The sequence below is a fragment of the Aphelocoma coerulescens genome, chromosome 2 (assembly GCF_041296385.1).
Source record: "Aphelocoma coerulescens isolate FSJ_1873_10779 chromosome 2, UR_Acoe_1.0, whole genome shotgun sequence".
Lineage (NCBI taxonomy): Eukaryota > Metazoa > Chordata > Aves > Passeriformes > Corvidae > Aphelocoma > Aphelocoma coerulescens.
Window position 1 is genome coordinate 92097556 of NC_091015.1, and position 15761 is coordinate 92113316.

A 15761-nucleotide genomic window follows, 5' to 3' on the forward strand; every position below is an offset into this window, starting at 1 on the left:
GTAATTCGTACTGAAGCAATTACAGCATCAGAATGTCTTGTAGTCTCCACAAAAGTAAAATTGCTTTGGATCTCACTGTGTAGCAAATTGATAAACACTAGGTGTATGTGTAAATCTAGCTTTATTTTTTATGTTTGTCAGCCAGGTGACATTTGTCTTTAGCATGGCTTAAGGAAGGAAGGAACTAAGTGCTTTCATGTTTAGATACATCCAATAAATACCTCTTAGAGTACAGCAGTGTGTAGTCATGATCCAAAAACCAAACCTGAAAACCAAAGAATGCAGAATTACTTGACCCCCATCTAAAAGACTGAAAGTCTTGAGGTGTTTGCCAACAAACATGTAATTTTGTATGTTCCAAAAATACCCATAATAGCTCTATGTCTCAGACATTCACAAGAGTGAAAGGAAGGCTGCAGAACATTCTCCTTAATGTACATTAGTATCAGCTTCTGGGAAAACCTAATACAATAATTTGATTTGTGGATATAAATTCATATATAGAAATTTTTGTAAGCCACCTCTGAGCATAATATGCCTTCTGTTGACTTCAGAGTGAGAGACTCCAGTATAAATTAAAGTAGTGATTAAAAAGTGCAATCTCAAACTGAAGTCTGGTGTGCTCTGAACTTCATGTGCAGTGTTGCCTACAGGGCTTTACTGTATGATCATCCTTCTTTATGCTGAAATGAAAAAATGTAGAAGAGGGACATATTTTTATGAAACAGAGAAAAATAATTTCAATAGCCTATATAGTGATTCCTCCCCTAATAAATAAATAACATCAGATATAATATCCTCTGTTGCAGAACAGTTCCATGGCTTTTCCACAGCAAGTTTTAATGAAATCGGATATCAGTTTCATTTCTATCAAGTTATATCAAGAGCACTGGCTCCTGTGTGAATTTGTATTTGCCATTAGAAGAAAACTTAAGAACAGCAAGTATTGACATAAACCTAAAAAATCTCAGACTTTTCTCACTTCCAGCCTCCCTTGTGAAACAACACAGCTGAAAATCTGTGAACTTTGTAATGTTTGAAATTGACTTTGGAATTCGCAACAAGAATTTGGGATGTGAATTTCAAAATCATACATATTTTCCCTAGCAAGACCAAAAATGTGAAATTAAGGGTGTGCAAAAAACATATTTTCTTCCGCTTTGGAGGATTTTATAGCTGGAGTTGATGCTATCAGTTGAGCACAGAGAGAACAGTTTCAAAGTTTGAGGGAGTGGTGGTGTCTGTTCTGTTTCAATAAGGAAATATGGGGGGAAAGATTACCAAAGTTTGAAAAGAAATTAGCTCTGAGGTGAAAAAGTAAAGGTACAATTCACAGTCCGTACTTCTTGCTGCTGGCAAAATGTACTGCAGGGTGTCACTCACCAACTAAATTCTTGGATCAGTGAAAGCAGTGGGCACTGGAATTTACTATATCAGATGAAAAATCACCCAGAACATGTTGCATGGAAATAAGTACCATACAAATAACAACTAGAAAAAATACGAGTAACTTGTTCTTTTTCTATCATTAGCTGTACTTCCACTGGCTGAGGAAAGATTTTTGATAGATTGAGGCACATGTTTTCCTCGAATATATTCAAGTTTCAAAGACCTCTTTAAGATATTGATTCTGATTTCCAAATGACAGATCCTTGGCAGTGTTTCTGTCATTTGTTAATAAGGGCAATTGCCCTGAGTCAGTACCATGATTATTGTCTCCAGTGGATTTATTAGATACATGCAGTGTTTCACAGTTCAGCTGCACATGTTTCTGTAGAAATGCTGTGCAGCACAGTCTGCAGCCTCATTCTTTTACTCAAGAACAGAAAAGTTACATCCCCGTTGTATCCTGACAGGATGGCAATTAAGGGAGGAGCTAGTTTTCCCCATTCAAAGGATGTTTTTCTTTGAGTGGGATTTTATTTGGGTAAAACTATCAAATATACATGTGAGATGTTTATTTTAGGTTTATTTAAAAGATATAGCCTACTTCTGCTCTAAACTCTGAATATGGTCCATGTAAATTTTTTTTTTCTGATTCAGCTTTTGCATTAATTTTAGTAAGACACTTCCTGGTTTCAGCTGGGATTCACTGTTCTTGGTCTGCTTTTGTTGCTGATACATCAATTCAGGGTTGTGGATTTCTTTGGTGTTGATGAGCATTTGGTAGTACTTTAATGACTGACAAACTCATCATTCTTCTGCTGGCTTTTGAGTCATTGTGAAGACTCTTGTGGGTAATCCTGTGGCCCAAACAGAGAACAGAGACATTACCATGCTAGATAGCCTGCTAGAAACCATCCTTTCTCCATTTACTTCCCCCTGCAAGTGCTGAAGTACAGCCTTGTTTTCTAGCATTCAGAAAAGTGAGATACGTGTTATGTTTGTTGATATTTTGAGTAGAATAGGATGAGATCAAAATATCCTGTTAGAAACAGCAATACCAATAACAGAAAAACACTTCTTCTGAAAAAATGTGTGACAAATCTTTTTTTTATTATTGTTATTATTTATAAACTGAAACTGTTGTTAGTTTATATCAACAGAATCCAAAACTGATTTAAATTTGCTACAAGAAGCCATCTTTAGCTTGAGCAATGGATGTGGCAGCATCCATGCCAAATAGCAGGAGGGTCACAGTTAGAGATTGGCTTTGGTAGCCCAGAAGGTCTCTTCTTGCCCTGCACTCCCCTGAAATGCTGTCCAGATCCTCTCAATTTTTTATATACTTGAAAACCTTTTGCAGTCAGCTAGCGGTGAATCAGTCTCACTGAGTTCGGGGAGTTGAAAACTAGGACTGAGGATTTAATAGTGGCCCTTTTAACTTTTGCCAATTTTTTTTTTCTATCAGAGAGTCATGTAAGCACTCCCTTTACCTGTGCCTGCATGAAGATGATATCTGTGTACTGCATTAGGAGAGTTCCCTAGAATTTCTACAGTGCTTTGAAGAAGATGAAAAGTATGTGAGGGGAAGTAGCAATAGTATTTGAGTATCACTACTCATTGTTGTTGGATACTTTTTCTTCCATCCAACACCTTTTCTTTGAGCAATTTTTTAACAATTTAACTCTCTTGTTACCTACTCCATGAACTTTCTGTCTCATGAGTGTTGTGTGTATTGCATTATTGCACTGTTTTGGTGGTTGTACAATGAGGTACACCAAGCTAGCGTGCAGGAGATCAGTTTTTCCATGCTTAATGAAAACTGAAATAAAGGCAGCACAAGAAAACCATTAGTCTGTATTTCCCTTTGACAAGAAAATCAATTTCTAGTGCATTTATAGAATTGAACAGCTTGCAACTTTAGTGAACAGAATTAGTTGCTCATTTTTTCCTAAAGATTGAATAGGAGTCTAGTTGTAAGAAAATAAAATGAATGCTCTTTATTGTTTGGCTTTTTTAAAATCCAGTATTAGAAATTTATGTAAGTAAGCTTTTTTTCTTGGCTTTGCAGAGTTGGTGTTTCAGGACAGATTCTGGGCTTAACAATTTGTGTTGTTTTTATCAGTATCTTGAGTCACTGTTAAGTTTTATTATTTAATATTCATTATCAAGCATAAATGAATGCCTATTATGAATAGTTTGCTGTGCTCAGGAAGACAGGGAGTGCTGTGAAGTGTTGCACAGATAAGAATGATGCCTGATATGGATGTGTGGGGATGAGATGAGAGCTTCTGCTGTGCAGCAAGAAAATAAGCCAATAGTGCACTCAGTGGAGTAATCATTAAGGACTGAGATAACACAAGATATTTAGGATTAAGACTTTCTGTTAGTTTAGATTAACACCTTTTCCTGGCGCCCCACCCCAACTGTAAAAAGTATTTCTGCAGCTTGTGCTAAACTGTTTGCTCTGTTGGAATTTCCTATTTTCTGCTATTAGCACACATAGAAAACACCCAGTTTCTAGTGTTGGTGGTTGCTGCTTTCCTGTGGCAGTCTCCAGGTTACCCAGGCAGTGGTAGGTTCAAGATTTACGTTTGCAAAGAGGAGAGAAACATTCAGTTTCATTGTTTCTTGATTCGCCTAAACCTTAAAAAGCTTGACTTTGTTATCCCTGCTGGAAAAGGGTAGAAGCAGTTCTCCTGTCACTGCCATCCGGCTGAAGAGATCTGGAGCCAGAAGCTTGATCAGGCAAAGAGAGCAGCAGGGAGAGACAAACCATGTGTTGCCACGTCCATTATTGTGAAACTCATTCTGCTTAATAGCACAACATTGGAAAGCTTTGACTGGAGAGGGTGGAATGCCTCAAAACCTTTTGGAAACTTCCATGGTTCTGATTATTTCAAAAAATAATGTGGATACTTTGAGCCTTTCAGGGAATATTGTGTGTGCCAGCTTCCCCTCCCACAGATGAGTGTGGTTTAAATCATTAACGTTGGTGCTGTTAGGCTAATGTTTCAAGTGTTCCTCCTGCTTTTCTCACTTTGTTTTTTTATAGCTGCAACGTTTAGGTGTTACCATGCATGTGGGAATGTGCATCTTCCTCTCTAAAGTGTTTCTCCCATTTTCCTAGAGAAATCAGGGGTTTGTGGAGTAACCTTTGTTCTTTAGAAAGGATATATTTCTATATGGCCAGAGAGGAGTGGGGTCTCAGAGGCCTTTTTTCTCCTGTTGTTGAAATACAGAAAGGTTTAGGAGCCTCTGAATGGGAACAGAAATTCTAGAAAAGGACACAACTTTTTATGGGATTTATGGGTCTCCGGAGATGGAAAATCTCTCAAACCTCAGAGAAAGACATTGAAGTAAATAATTCTGCCTGACAATGTAAGTCAATGACAGAGTCAAGGCTGGAATCCCCTAGGTCTGTGTACTGTTCTAATCTCCTGCCTACATTTCCACCTCTCTGATCTATGAGGAAAGCATATCTGCATCTGTACCAGCAATTCTGACAATGAATAACATTTCCCAATCTCCTGAAATCTGCCCTGTGATGTGTGAACTCCTGTAGATGGAGAGAGGCCAAATGTAAGCTGGTCTCTCAGGGAAGGGTTAACTTGGCATATTTTCACAGCTGCAGTGTATTAAGCTACTGTAAGGCCCTTCTGTAGTAGGAGGTCAGAAAAATGTTATGCATCACAGGGAAAAAGAAGATAAATTAGGCGGCTTAAAGACGTCTTGATAGCTTACCTAATTTGCCTCTTACTTGCTTTTGCAGAGGCAGTCCCTGTATATGCAAATATCTGCAGAGGAACAGATAAAGCAAGTTTTTCAAGACTTTCAGCTCAACAGCCCCAAAAAGAAAAATACCACTTTGTAACTAAAACAAACAAACTAAACAAACCAAATAATACAAATGGCAAAGTTAGAGTCTAAAGCACTGAAGTCCCTGCTCCAAAGACACAGTCTAGAGGAGAGATAACATTGTACCGGGTACTGAGGGTATGGCTACTTCACAATACAGGCAACTGATTTCATAAGAATAAGAAATACAAGCTCTATCATGGGGTGTGAAAGAATTAAATATTTATAGATCACTACCAATATCGAGTGAAAAAATATTTCATAAAGGTTCATAAAAATATTTTAATTAAAAAGACGTTTGTAAATGAGGGTAACTTTAAGCAGATAAAACTTATACCTCTAAATATAATCATGTTGTATTGAAGGCAGTAACCTGGACCTGTAAATAGTAACACATGGTCCAGTGTCATTAGATAAATAATCTTCACTCAACTGTATAATCTTTAAAATCTTTCCCTCTCAAATGAAATGTTCACATAATCTAAAGCCAGTTCAGTTCCAGGCCATCTTTGTTAGGTTGAAGTAACATCTTGCCTCTTCACTTAGGGGTTTTTTATTCTAAAATGTAAATAATAGAAGAGTGATGCCTTATCAGAGAAAATGTAAAGGATACAAAGGTGGAACTGCGGGAGGGTATATTTGCCTTTGTACAAGTCAGTTTTAGCGCTTTGCTGTATTCAAGATGTAATTTTTTGAAGTACTGGATTAACCCTGAGACCCCAGGTTTATGGTTGTGTTAAAGACCTCTGGGATATGCTGAGTATCTCCATCGCTTCTTGGCAGAGCTGGACAAGAATCCTGTGCATCTGGTACATCACATCCTTCTCTGCACCTCATTAGCAGACACAAATGCATTGTAAAAACCACATTGTGCTGTATCTGTGTAAACACTACTGCGTGGCAGTTTTAGTTTAGGCCCCATGGAAGCATAAACCAAGGAAAATGTCATAACCCAAGAGCAACATCCAGGTGTTTGGCAGGAGTGCCAAATACCTTTACAGCTGTTTTACATACAGCTATGTTAAATTTGAAAGCTCTAACAAGAGCAACTTTTCAGAAAGTGTAAAGAACTCCTTCAGAGGAGGAAAAAAGTTGTGAAGATTTGCAAGATTCTGGAATCACAGGTATGGTGAGATGTTTGCATTTACTCTGTGTGATGGTGGACACCTGTGCATCAGCCTTAGGGAGCACCCCACACAGGCTACAGTTTTACAGGTTGGAATAAACAATAACATATTTCTTTGTTTCATAAGAACTTAACATTTTTATTCATGGAAGAGACATCTTCAGTGCCTTTTCTCTGTCGTGCTTCTGGTGCTTCCAAATTTAGACTAAATTCTGTCAGATTATTTTGTTCCTTACTTTTCCAGTAGTCTGGGTTTGGTTTATCTAATTTGAAAGGACAAAAAGAGAAGTGCAGGGAGCTCTCTGCTGATGAGGGTTTGTTTCTGTCCTAAGGGGTTTGCATTAGGCCCAAACAGGCTGTTACTACATCTTGTGGTTATATGTTGTTTGTGTCACCGTGGGTCTGAGGATGACAATCCATTGCTTGTTACTGTATGCTCCTTTGACCAAATTTGACTGGAGAAGGGAGTAGGCTGAAGGGTTTTGAGGGTTTTCCAAAGTGAGTGGAATGGAGATTGACATACCTATTTTATTTCCTAAAATTGTGTGCTGAAGTTACCCAGTATTCATGTGTTCCATTTTCAAAGCAAATATAACAGTTCTGCCTCCTCTTAAACTGTAGGAGATCATTCAGAACAGGCTGGCAATTTCTGCATGTGTGTGTGTATATATGGAGAAGCATGTTTGAAAAAGAGAAAGGACTTAAAGGAAGCACTTCAAATTTCACTCACAGTAAATTAGGTGTAGTAAGTCTGTGGTTTTTTGTGTTTGACCAGCTGTCAGAGAATCACAGATGGAAAATAAGGGAATGAGCTGTTAGATGGCTTCTTCCTCTTAGTATCACATTTCTTGTCTCTGGATTAAGTATTCTTGATTTCTTTTTCTAGTTAGCTTTAACATCTTATCTTTGCTCTTTTTAAATGTACCAAGAAAGGTCCTTAGAGAGAGATTCTTGTAGTATTGGTAAATTGCCTTCCAAATATTTTAATAGAAGTTAATTTCTCCCTTTAAACACAGGAGCTAGTTCTTTGATCTTCTCTTGGCTTTTGATTAGTTCTTCTTGTGTTTGATCCTGAGCTACATATAGTTTGTTTTCTTTTAGTACTACCAGAAAACCATTTTCACTGATCTCCTTTCAGAAATAAGGGAAAAGAGATTTTCAGACTTCATTTCTTGAATTGAGGGAGGAAGTAAACAGAAGGGTCTATGTCTGTAAGCATAAATTCAGCAGAAAGTCTTTTAGACTGGCATTAGCAATTCCACAATGTATATGAGGTAAAAATTGAGGAAATATCCTTAGCTCAGATTGAATCGCCTTTGCCTTTGAGCACCACTTCGTATATGAAAACCTTCCTTTCACCAGTTTAGGACTGTTTCACATGTGTATTAAGACAGCCAGGAACACACAGATGGGCTTGGTTTTAACAGTCTTGTAATAAAAAAATGTGCATTCTCTTTCTTTGATAAATGCTTGGTGGTAGTTCAGTCTTTGTCAAGCATATGGTTCTTTATAGCGGGCGTCTTCACAGCACTGCCTTTGGGGAATGCTGCAGAGACAGGAATAGCTCTGGGTGTCAGTGCTTGCCTGTGCCAACTGCCTGATCAGATGTGAATGTTCTGCTCTAATAATGTAAATCAGAAATAAGAACCCAAGCTCTCGTGAGATTCAGTGTGACCAATGGCTGGAGAGTAGACAGAGCCATCACACCTGCTTCTCCGATGCTTTGTAGAAGCAATCAGTATCCTTAGTTACCAGCTGGAGACCTGTGTTTTAAAAACTCATTTAGTAGCCTTTTTAAAATCTGTGTAGATATATATGTAACAGGATTTTTAGTTTTGCTTTTCTGTGTGCCATCAGCATTTTCAGTAGCTGAAGAAGAAAATTCTGGCATAATTAAAGCAAATATTCAGGTGCAGTACATCCTCTGTGTTCAGCAGCACCTCTCAGTGAACCCACAGAGCCAATGCACTCAGTTACAATCTCTTCTAAGTCTGCATCTCTTTTACTTGCTGACACGTGTGTGATATGATAGCGGGAGGAGGACCTGTTTTCAGTGCCTTACTTGCAGTACCCAAGTCAGCCTGGATTTCTAGGTGCTACTGCTTCTGTGCCAGAGTTGTTGTGTCTCATATACAGTTCCTTGTTGATTCTCTTCAGTTGTCCATAATAAGACATAGCCTTTTGTGATAACTCTAGGCATATATATTGCTAGTTTACTTTTAGCTTAATGTTCCCCTTTGGGTCCTCTTCCAGTCCTGGAGCAGTACTCTGCTGTAAACCATGGAACATCTGCCTTAGTCACCACTTCAAGCTAAAACCTTCTGCAGGATTTAAACTGAGATCAATCCTACAATCCTAGAGCACAGTTTCCTCAAAGAAAGAAGGTGGAACACCTTGGTGTGTTCCAGTCAGTCTCCTCAGATGAGGATGCTGCCTAGAAAAAAATGCACTTTAACAACGTGCCAAAATATTGGAAGTTCACAGCAAATGCTGCTTTCCAGACAAACTGTGAAGCTGGGATTCTCTTGTGGAAAAACTCACACTGCCACCAGAAGCCTTTAGCAGACCTAAAGGGATAAGTGTTCTTGTTCCAAGGAAATCATAGGCAAGTGGCAGATTATTGAAAGATCTTGCATGTACAGCTACTACCTTCCTCTTAATTTTTGGATCAACCACACGGATACTTTGTTAGCATTCTCAAAATGCCATGCACCTCCTCAGATTTACTCCAGCCTTCTGGCTTGTTTCACCATCTGTGTGGGTTGTCTCACTCAGATTTTGTAAACATGGAGATGTTTTAATAAGGGACACAGGCTTAGCTAGTGTGTGTTTAGGATGTTCACTATGATTTCAAATTTTGCTTAATTCTACTTCATAATTTTACCAAGGATTAGATCCCCATATGTTGCAAGTTTTGCTAATTTGCGTGTGGTACAATATCAGAGTTTCACAGAAATCAAGGTAGATTGGATTTTCATTATCCTTCTACTTCCCTTTAATCTGACACTTCTCTCTGTCAAATATCAACCCTACTGCTTCTTGTTGGTAGGCAGTAAAGATCAGTTAATTCCAGCTCTCTCCTACTACTCATTTTCTCTTACTTTTTGTTTGGCTCTCTATTTTAACACATATTTTTTGTCATTTAGGTATGTATGCCTGGATGTTCCCCCACATCTGTGCAAAATGTTCCAGATACATTTTGTGCCTTTGTCTTTAAGGAATACTAGTCCTCCTTCCTTCTCCAGGCTTCTGCCAGATGACTTCATTAAGTAGCCTTTCTAACTTTTCATAATTAAGCTGAATTTAAAAAAAAACCAAACCATATTTAAATTTTTTAAGTAAGTGTTAATAGAGCTGCAAACTTGCTGTTCTTAAAAAAAATCCTCTTTCTCATTCTCACTTTTTTTCCACCTATAAAAGACTTATATAAAACAAATGAAAAATTTAAACCCCTAGAAACTAGTCTTTCTTGCCCTGAAGGCTGCTAAAATTATCACAATTATTCAAGCAGCCCTAACTGTTGACAGAAGTTTTTGTTTGTTTTATATAGCTACTGTATTTCATTTAGAAACTGCTAAAAATACAATCAACTTCGAGACCATCTGCTTAAAATGACAGTGCATACTAGGGCTAAATTTTTAAACTTTTTTCCTGCTTTCTTCATTATCTTTCCAAAAACTAGTTACATAACAAACTCAGTATTCATTGCTAAGGGTTTCTTTTCTGAATTGATTTTCTACTTACATCCAGTGTGCACACATCCATTTGCAACAAGTATTCATAGCTCACTCGTATGCTGACTTTTTTGGGACTTCAGTGGGTAAAAGTAGGGAGAGCCTTGTTTTCCTACTTAAGTACCATGTAAAGACTGCAGGTTCCTCAGAACAATTAACTGTTCCTTTGGTGAAGGGACCTTTTCCCTTTTGCCCCCTCCTTGCCTGTTCTGTTCTGGATTCCAGGGCATGAGGAAGAAGAACCTGAGCTGGTAGTTAGAGCCTGTAATGTACTACTGCACATAATGGGCCTTTTGTTTAGGTGTTTTTTGGTGGGTTTGCTTTGTGATTGGATTAAGTAATACACATGTTGAGAAGGAGGAAATTTCCTTTTGGAGAGAATTTGTTGGTAAAAGTTCCCACACTTTGACATGTAGGTATTTGCTGTAAACGAACTCATTTCAAATGTTCCCTTGTTCTCTTGTCATACAAGTTTTCTTCTCTCGTATTTTGTATCCTCTCCAAAATACCAACACCTGCACCTTGCATCTAGGATTGAAAATGAGAATAAATTGGAAGTGAAGGTAGGATAACTAATTTGTCCTCGGTAAGGTTATTGGATTTTGCCTTCATTTCTTATATTTATTTAAACAAAAAACCCGAGAAGATGTCTATGGTTTGTTTAGAGCCATTTTTATGGAATGCAGATCTAATAGGTTTGAAGAATCTGTTAGGAAGTGTTAACCTTGTTAATTGGAAGAAAGCAAGTAGAGAGGAAGCTAACCTGTCAGATCACGTGTTTCTATGACCTCTGGCAATTTAAACATTTTAAAAAGTGTGCTTCACCAATGAATCCCTTTCTTTTCCCCTGTTAACAGAGTCATGGTAAACTGGAAATGTGATGTTTGCAATCGTCGGCTGCTGAAGTTTCTAGCCTTTCCTGATACCTTTTACAAGGTTCTCTGATTTTTCAAGATACTAAACATTAAAATCTTTTTGAACCTATGTAGATGTCTCTTGTAGAGGCTTCCAACAGTTTATGTCATCTAAAAATTCATTGGAATAGTCCATATGTGATTTATTACTGCATCTTTATGATTTCTTTATATTAAATGTTTAATGTGAATGCTAATATTCATGAGTTAACTTGGGTTTTGTGGGAAGAGAAGTGACCAATGAAATTCTGAGTGTATTTTTTACGTCTTGTATTCATATTCTGAATCTCCATAAAGATACACCTGTAATGACAACTCTCAGTCTGAGAAATGTCACATATGAGGAGAGAACAGCCAATCCCTCTGTTCTGTAGCAATTCATTATTATTGTAAGATGAGTCTTCCTTCCCTGAAATGTCGTGGAAGAACTGTTGTAGTTAAAGTGTGCTTGGGACAGATTGCAGAGATGCTGTGAATTCCCCTAGTGATGCATACTTGGCCTCAGCACAGAAAAAATCCCTATAATTTAGAAAGGAGTCTGATGATCAGGATTATTTTTTCCAAATATTATAGCTGGACTCTGCAACAGATCTACTGGGTGGTTTTTTTTTTTTGGATGAGGTCCCAGGTGATGATGGTAACTGCAACAGAGTATTCTTTTACAAGTTTCCTCTTTTTCCTAATTTCTCTCTGTTCGCTTAAATGTGTGCCACTAGACGGAAGATGGTCAAAATATTTATATGGCACAAAAAATAAGCTCTTGGGAAAAAGGCAGGTGATATCTAAGTATATCACGCAGAGTGGTTGCATGTATCTCTGAATTTTGGGACACAAAATCCAAAGCAATTTCCATGAATGATTTTTACCATTAAACAGAGTGGAAAAATTCACCCAAAGTGACAGATTGATTTTAAGTTCAGGTCTGGAAGCTGCAGAATACCTGCTGGGACTTGTTCAACATACTTGGATTCAGTTCTTTTATGTGATGCTAATGACGTTTTGTGTTTTGTAGGATTAAAGTGCAAAGACTGAGTGTTCAAGTAGGGCCAAAAATGTGTAAGAGTTTTACATTGACTGTATCTGTACTAGTTTGAAAACAAACCAGTGGGAGGCAACAAGTCAGAATAACAATTTAATAAGGAAATTTAAAAAAATAAAGGCAGAAAACACTGGTTTAAACTGACAGAGTCAGGATACAACATGACACCCTGTTAGTCAGGATGGTGGTGGCAGTCCAATAAAATGGTGGTTGCAGTCCTCCTGAAGTGGTGGATGTGGTTCTGTTGAAGCAGTGATCCTGCAGAAAGGGCCTGCTGTTCCTCAGAAGGTCCAGTGGTGGCTGTGTAGCTCCCATCCTGTGGGAATCCAATGGAAAGGGTGTCTGTGGTGTTCGGAATCTCAGATTATATCCAGGATGGAATGCTTGGTTCCTCCCTCTGGGTGGAGCATCTCACAATGGGATGATGAGTCATGAGGCCAGGCACTGATGGGCTCATTAACAGAAGATAGTCCGGAGGGAGGAGGCAAGGAAACACTGCCCCACCTGGTGTCAACAGCTCATGAGGATGAGAATATGCTGCAACCCAGGACAGCATCTGAAAAAAAAAAAAACAACCAAACAAAAGACAAAATTGATCATTGCTTTCTATATAAGATAGTGATTGGTATCACACAGGGATAGCAATAAGTAAAAAGGACATTTTTCAAATTAGCATTTCATAGCAAACCATTTGTGATGATATGAGCACGTACTTTCTTGCTTCTCTTATATTAAGATTTCATATAGCCTTTTTATTTAGGAAAGTTTATCAGTTAGAGAGCTAATTCCACAAAGTTACTTCTTCTAGTTATACTTTGTCAAATTCTTTCTCCAGAGAAGTACAGTTTAAAATAAAAAACAGTTTCATCTTTGATTTTAATGTTTGCTTTGATAATAATGGAGAAAAAAAGATTTTATTTAGACATTTCTGTCTTCTTTGTTGACCTAACTGTTGCCACATTTATCCACTAATAGCAAAATTTTTGATGAATCTGTTGTATTTGCTTTCACACAGAGAGTTTGGATGGCGGGATCCAGAGCTTCCAGAAGTTATACAGATGTTACAGCATCAATTTCCCTCAGTACAGTCTAATGCTGCAGCCTACTTACAACACCTCTGTTTCGGAGACAATAAAATAAAAGCAGAGGTAAGATTTATAAACCCTTTCTTCAGCAGTGTTGCTGCCTGCTGTTTATCATCAACAATTATTTATGTGTGCTTTAAAAAGACTTACAAGAGAATCATGGATATGTGCTTGGACCCATTTTACTAAAGCTTTCACTGAAGTCATTTGTTACTGTTAGAAAATGTAAAAAGTGCATAAAACATGCATGTTGTAACTAATTGTTTTGTTTTCTTTGGAATGTTTTGATTGATTGCATATCATTTAAACACTGTATCATAGTTGTTCAGTAATCAGCTAGTAGTGTGGTCTTGATGTCACTGAAACATATGGGCATTTCCTTAGGGTTCTCTAAGAGGCATCTAGACACTAAATATAAACACAGAATATGAAAATTTAGCAAAAAGGTTCTAAATCAAAGCATCCTCTAATACATAATTGTGTAAATAGCTTTAATTTCACTGGGTTTGCAGCTTGAATGGTGCTCATTGGTCTATGATCTTGGAATTCAGTGCAGATTGTATCTAAAATGTGATTCAGACATCAATATACAGCTTGTTCTGTACCTGTAGCTGACAGGTAGTTCTTGCTTGTTTGTTCCCTGTGGTTAATGGGACCAGTGCAGCTTTTGGCAGGAAGGCAGCTCTGAGGGATCTGACAAACACATAGCAGTCAATTAAAATTGAATGAGTGAAGCTGTTACCAGCCCCAGCTGCTTCCCCTGGCCCTCTCTGAGACACTGCTAATCAGGGACATGTGGTGTGCACATAAATCTGTGCCTTACTGGCACCTTTTAGTCTGGCATGTAAAGGTAAACTGAGATCAAGATCTGCTATTGCTTATCTGTCAGAACTGTGCAGTGGCACTGGCTTGGTAGTGCTTCATCTTCCTCACCCTCAGCACAAACCACTCAGTGGATCTATCCCACTATAGAGTTTTCCCTTCCAGGCTTTCTCGTGCTGAGGAAGTTCCTTAGTGAGTAAGCATGTATTCTGCTGGCATCGGCAGAACTGCCCTGGTTGCATACATCACCTCAAACATCTTAGAATTAGTAATAAAAAATACTTATATTAAAGTGAGAAATGTTTGTGCACTGGAGAAGAGAACTCTGGTACAGGTATCACTGAAAATTTTAACTGCATACTCTCTCTGTACTCGACTCTTATCATTAATCAGAAATTAGTTTTTCAGTAAAAGAATTGATTCATCTCTGAGAAAGGCTAAATTTAACTAAATTATTAGAGCAAATTACTCATTGCACAGTCTCTGCTGCCTCCTGTTAAGCATAGATTGAGAGCCCTCAAGTAGCTGTCATTTGAGGGAAGCAGACGGTTTAATTTCTGTTGCTAACCATTTAGGAAAAAAGGTGTCTGATCACTGTTAATCTCACCCATCCCAGCAGGACATCAGCCTTTGTAAGCTTCAGGCTCATGAGCTGGAAGGGTGAAGGTAAGTAAATAAACCAGTAGAGTAGTAGGCAGTGTTCTGAGCTGCTTCTGTGAGAAAGGATAGCAGATAAAACAAGGATTCCCCCACTTCAGTTGTTATTATTCAGGACTTTCATATGCTACTCACTACATAATACATACAATGCCATGGAATCAAACCAAAATACCTTTCTTAAAGCAGTTCATCTGAGAATACGCTTTCAAACTTCTGGTACTTTGGATTTTTGTAAGATGACAAAATAATGGGATGTATTGTATGCTTTTCAAATGCTTTTTGGAGCTTTTCAGACTAAAGCACCCAACATTATCAAACTATTTTACCTCTATCTGTATCTATCTATGTACCAACTGAAACTATTTAATGATAAGTCCTGTTGTGTTTAGATCATGACTCAGCAGAGACTTGAAACAGTTTCTGTGTTTGTTGGTATCAGGGTCTACCCAAATAGCTCAGTAGTGTGCCTAGGGCCTGCTTGAACTTCCACTGAACCACAGTTTCTCAAGTAACCTTTTGTGGGAGAGTTAAAAATCCTTTTGATAAGGGGGTATCACAGCAGTTACCCCCGATTCTTCCTAGGTTTATACCCAGCCAGAGGAACCTGAGTGGTCCTGTTAAACCTGCCTGGGACAACTTCCGTGATAACTGTTAAGGATGTGTCTGAATTACGAGTTGAACTAACACCAAAATAACAGAAACTGGTATAAAAATTCTCTTTTCTGTGAAGTATTTGCATTGTAGTTTTGTGTTGTGGCCAGTTCTCCTCTGTCTGAGAATGACCACACTTTAATTTCTTCTTCATGGATAGCAGCATTCCAGTCCTGCTGCATGTGGTTGCAGGGAACCCTGCCAGCTCTGACACATGGAAAAAAGCACCAGGATACATCATATTTTCCTTGTAATTTCTTATTGAGATTACAGAGCAAAAAAAAATGCAAAAAATTCTTTTGAAGCAGAGAAAACTGCTCTTTGACAAAATACCTAGCTTTAATATAGCAAAGGTCTTGGGCTAAAGAGAAGAAATTGTCTTGGTGGTCTTTCAAACCCTAGAGAAAAGAAAAACACAGATATATGTAAGTAAAGAATGTTGCTGCTATTTTTGTGTCTGACAGGCACTGAGGAAAAAGCAAATTGAAT

General features: G+C 38.0%; 1 protein-coding gene across 2 annotated transcripts in view; it reads left to right on the plus strand.

The window, feature by feature from the left end:
- Window positions 1–15761, plus strand: part of CTNND2 (catenin delta 2) — a 658514-nt gene that overhangs the window by 478015 nt on the left and 164738 nt on the right. For both annotated transcript variants that reach the window (XM_069004021.1, XM_069004022.1), the window contains one exon: window positions 13070–13202. In XM_069004021.1, coding sequence (XP_068860122.1) covers window positions 13070–13202 — 133 coding nt within the window. The remainder of the gene's footprint in view (window positions 1–13069; window positions 13203–15761) is intronic.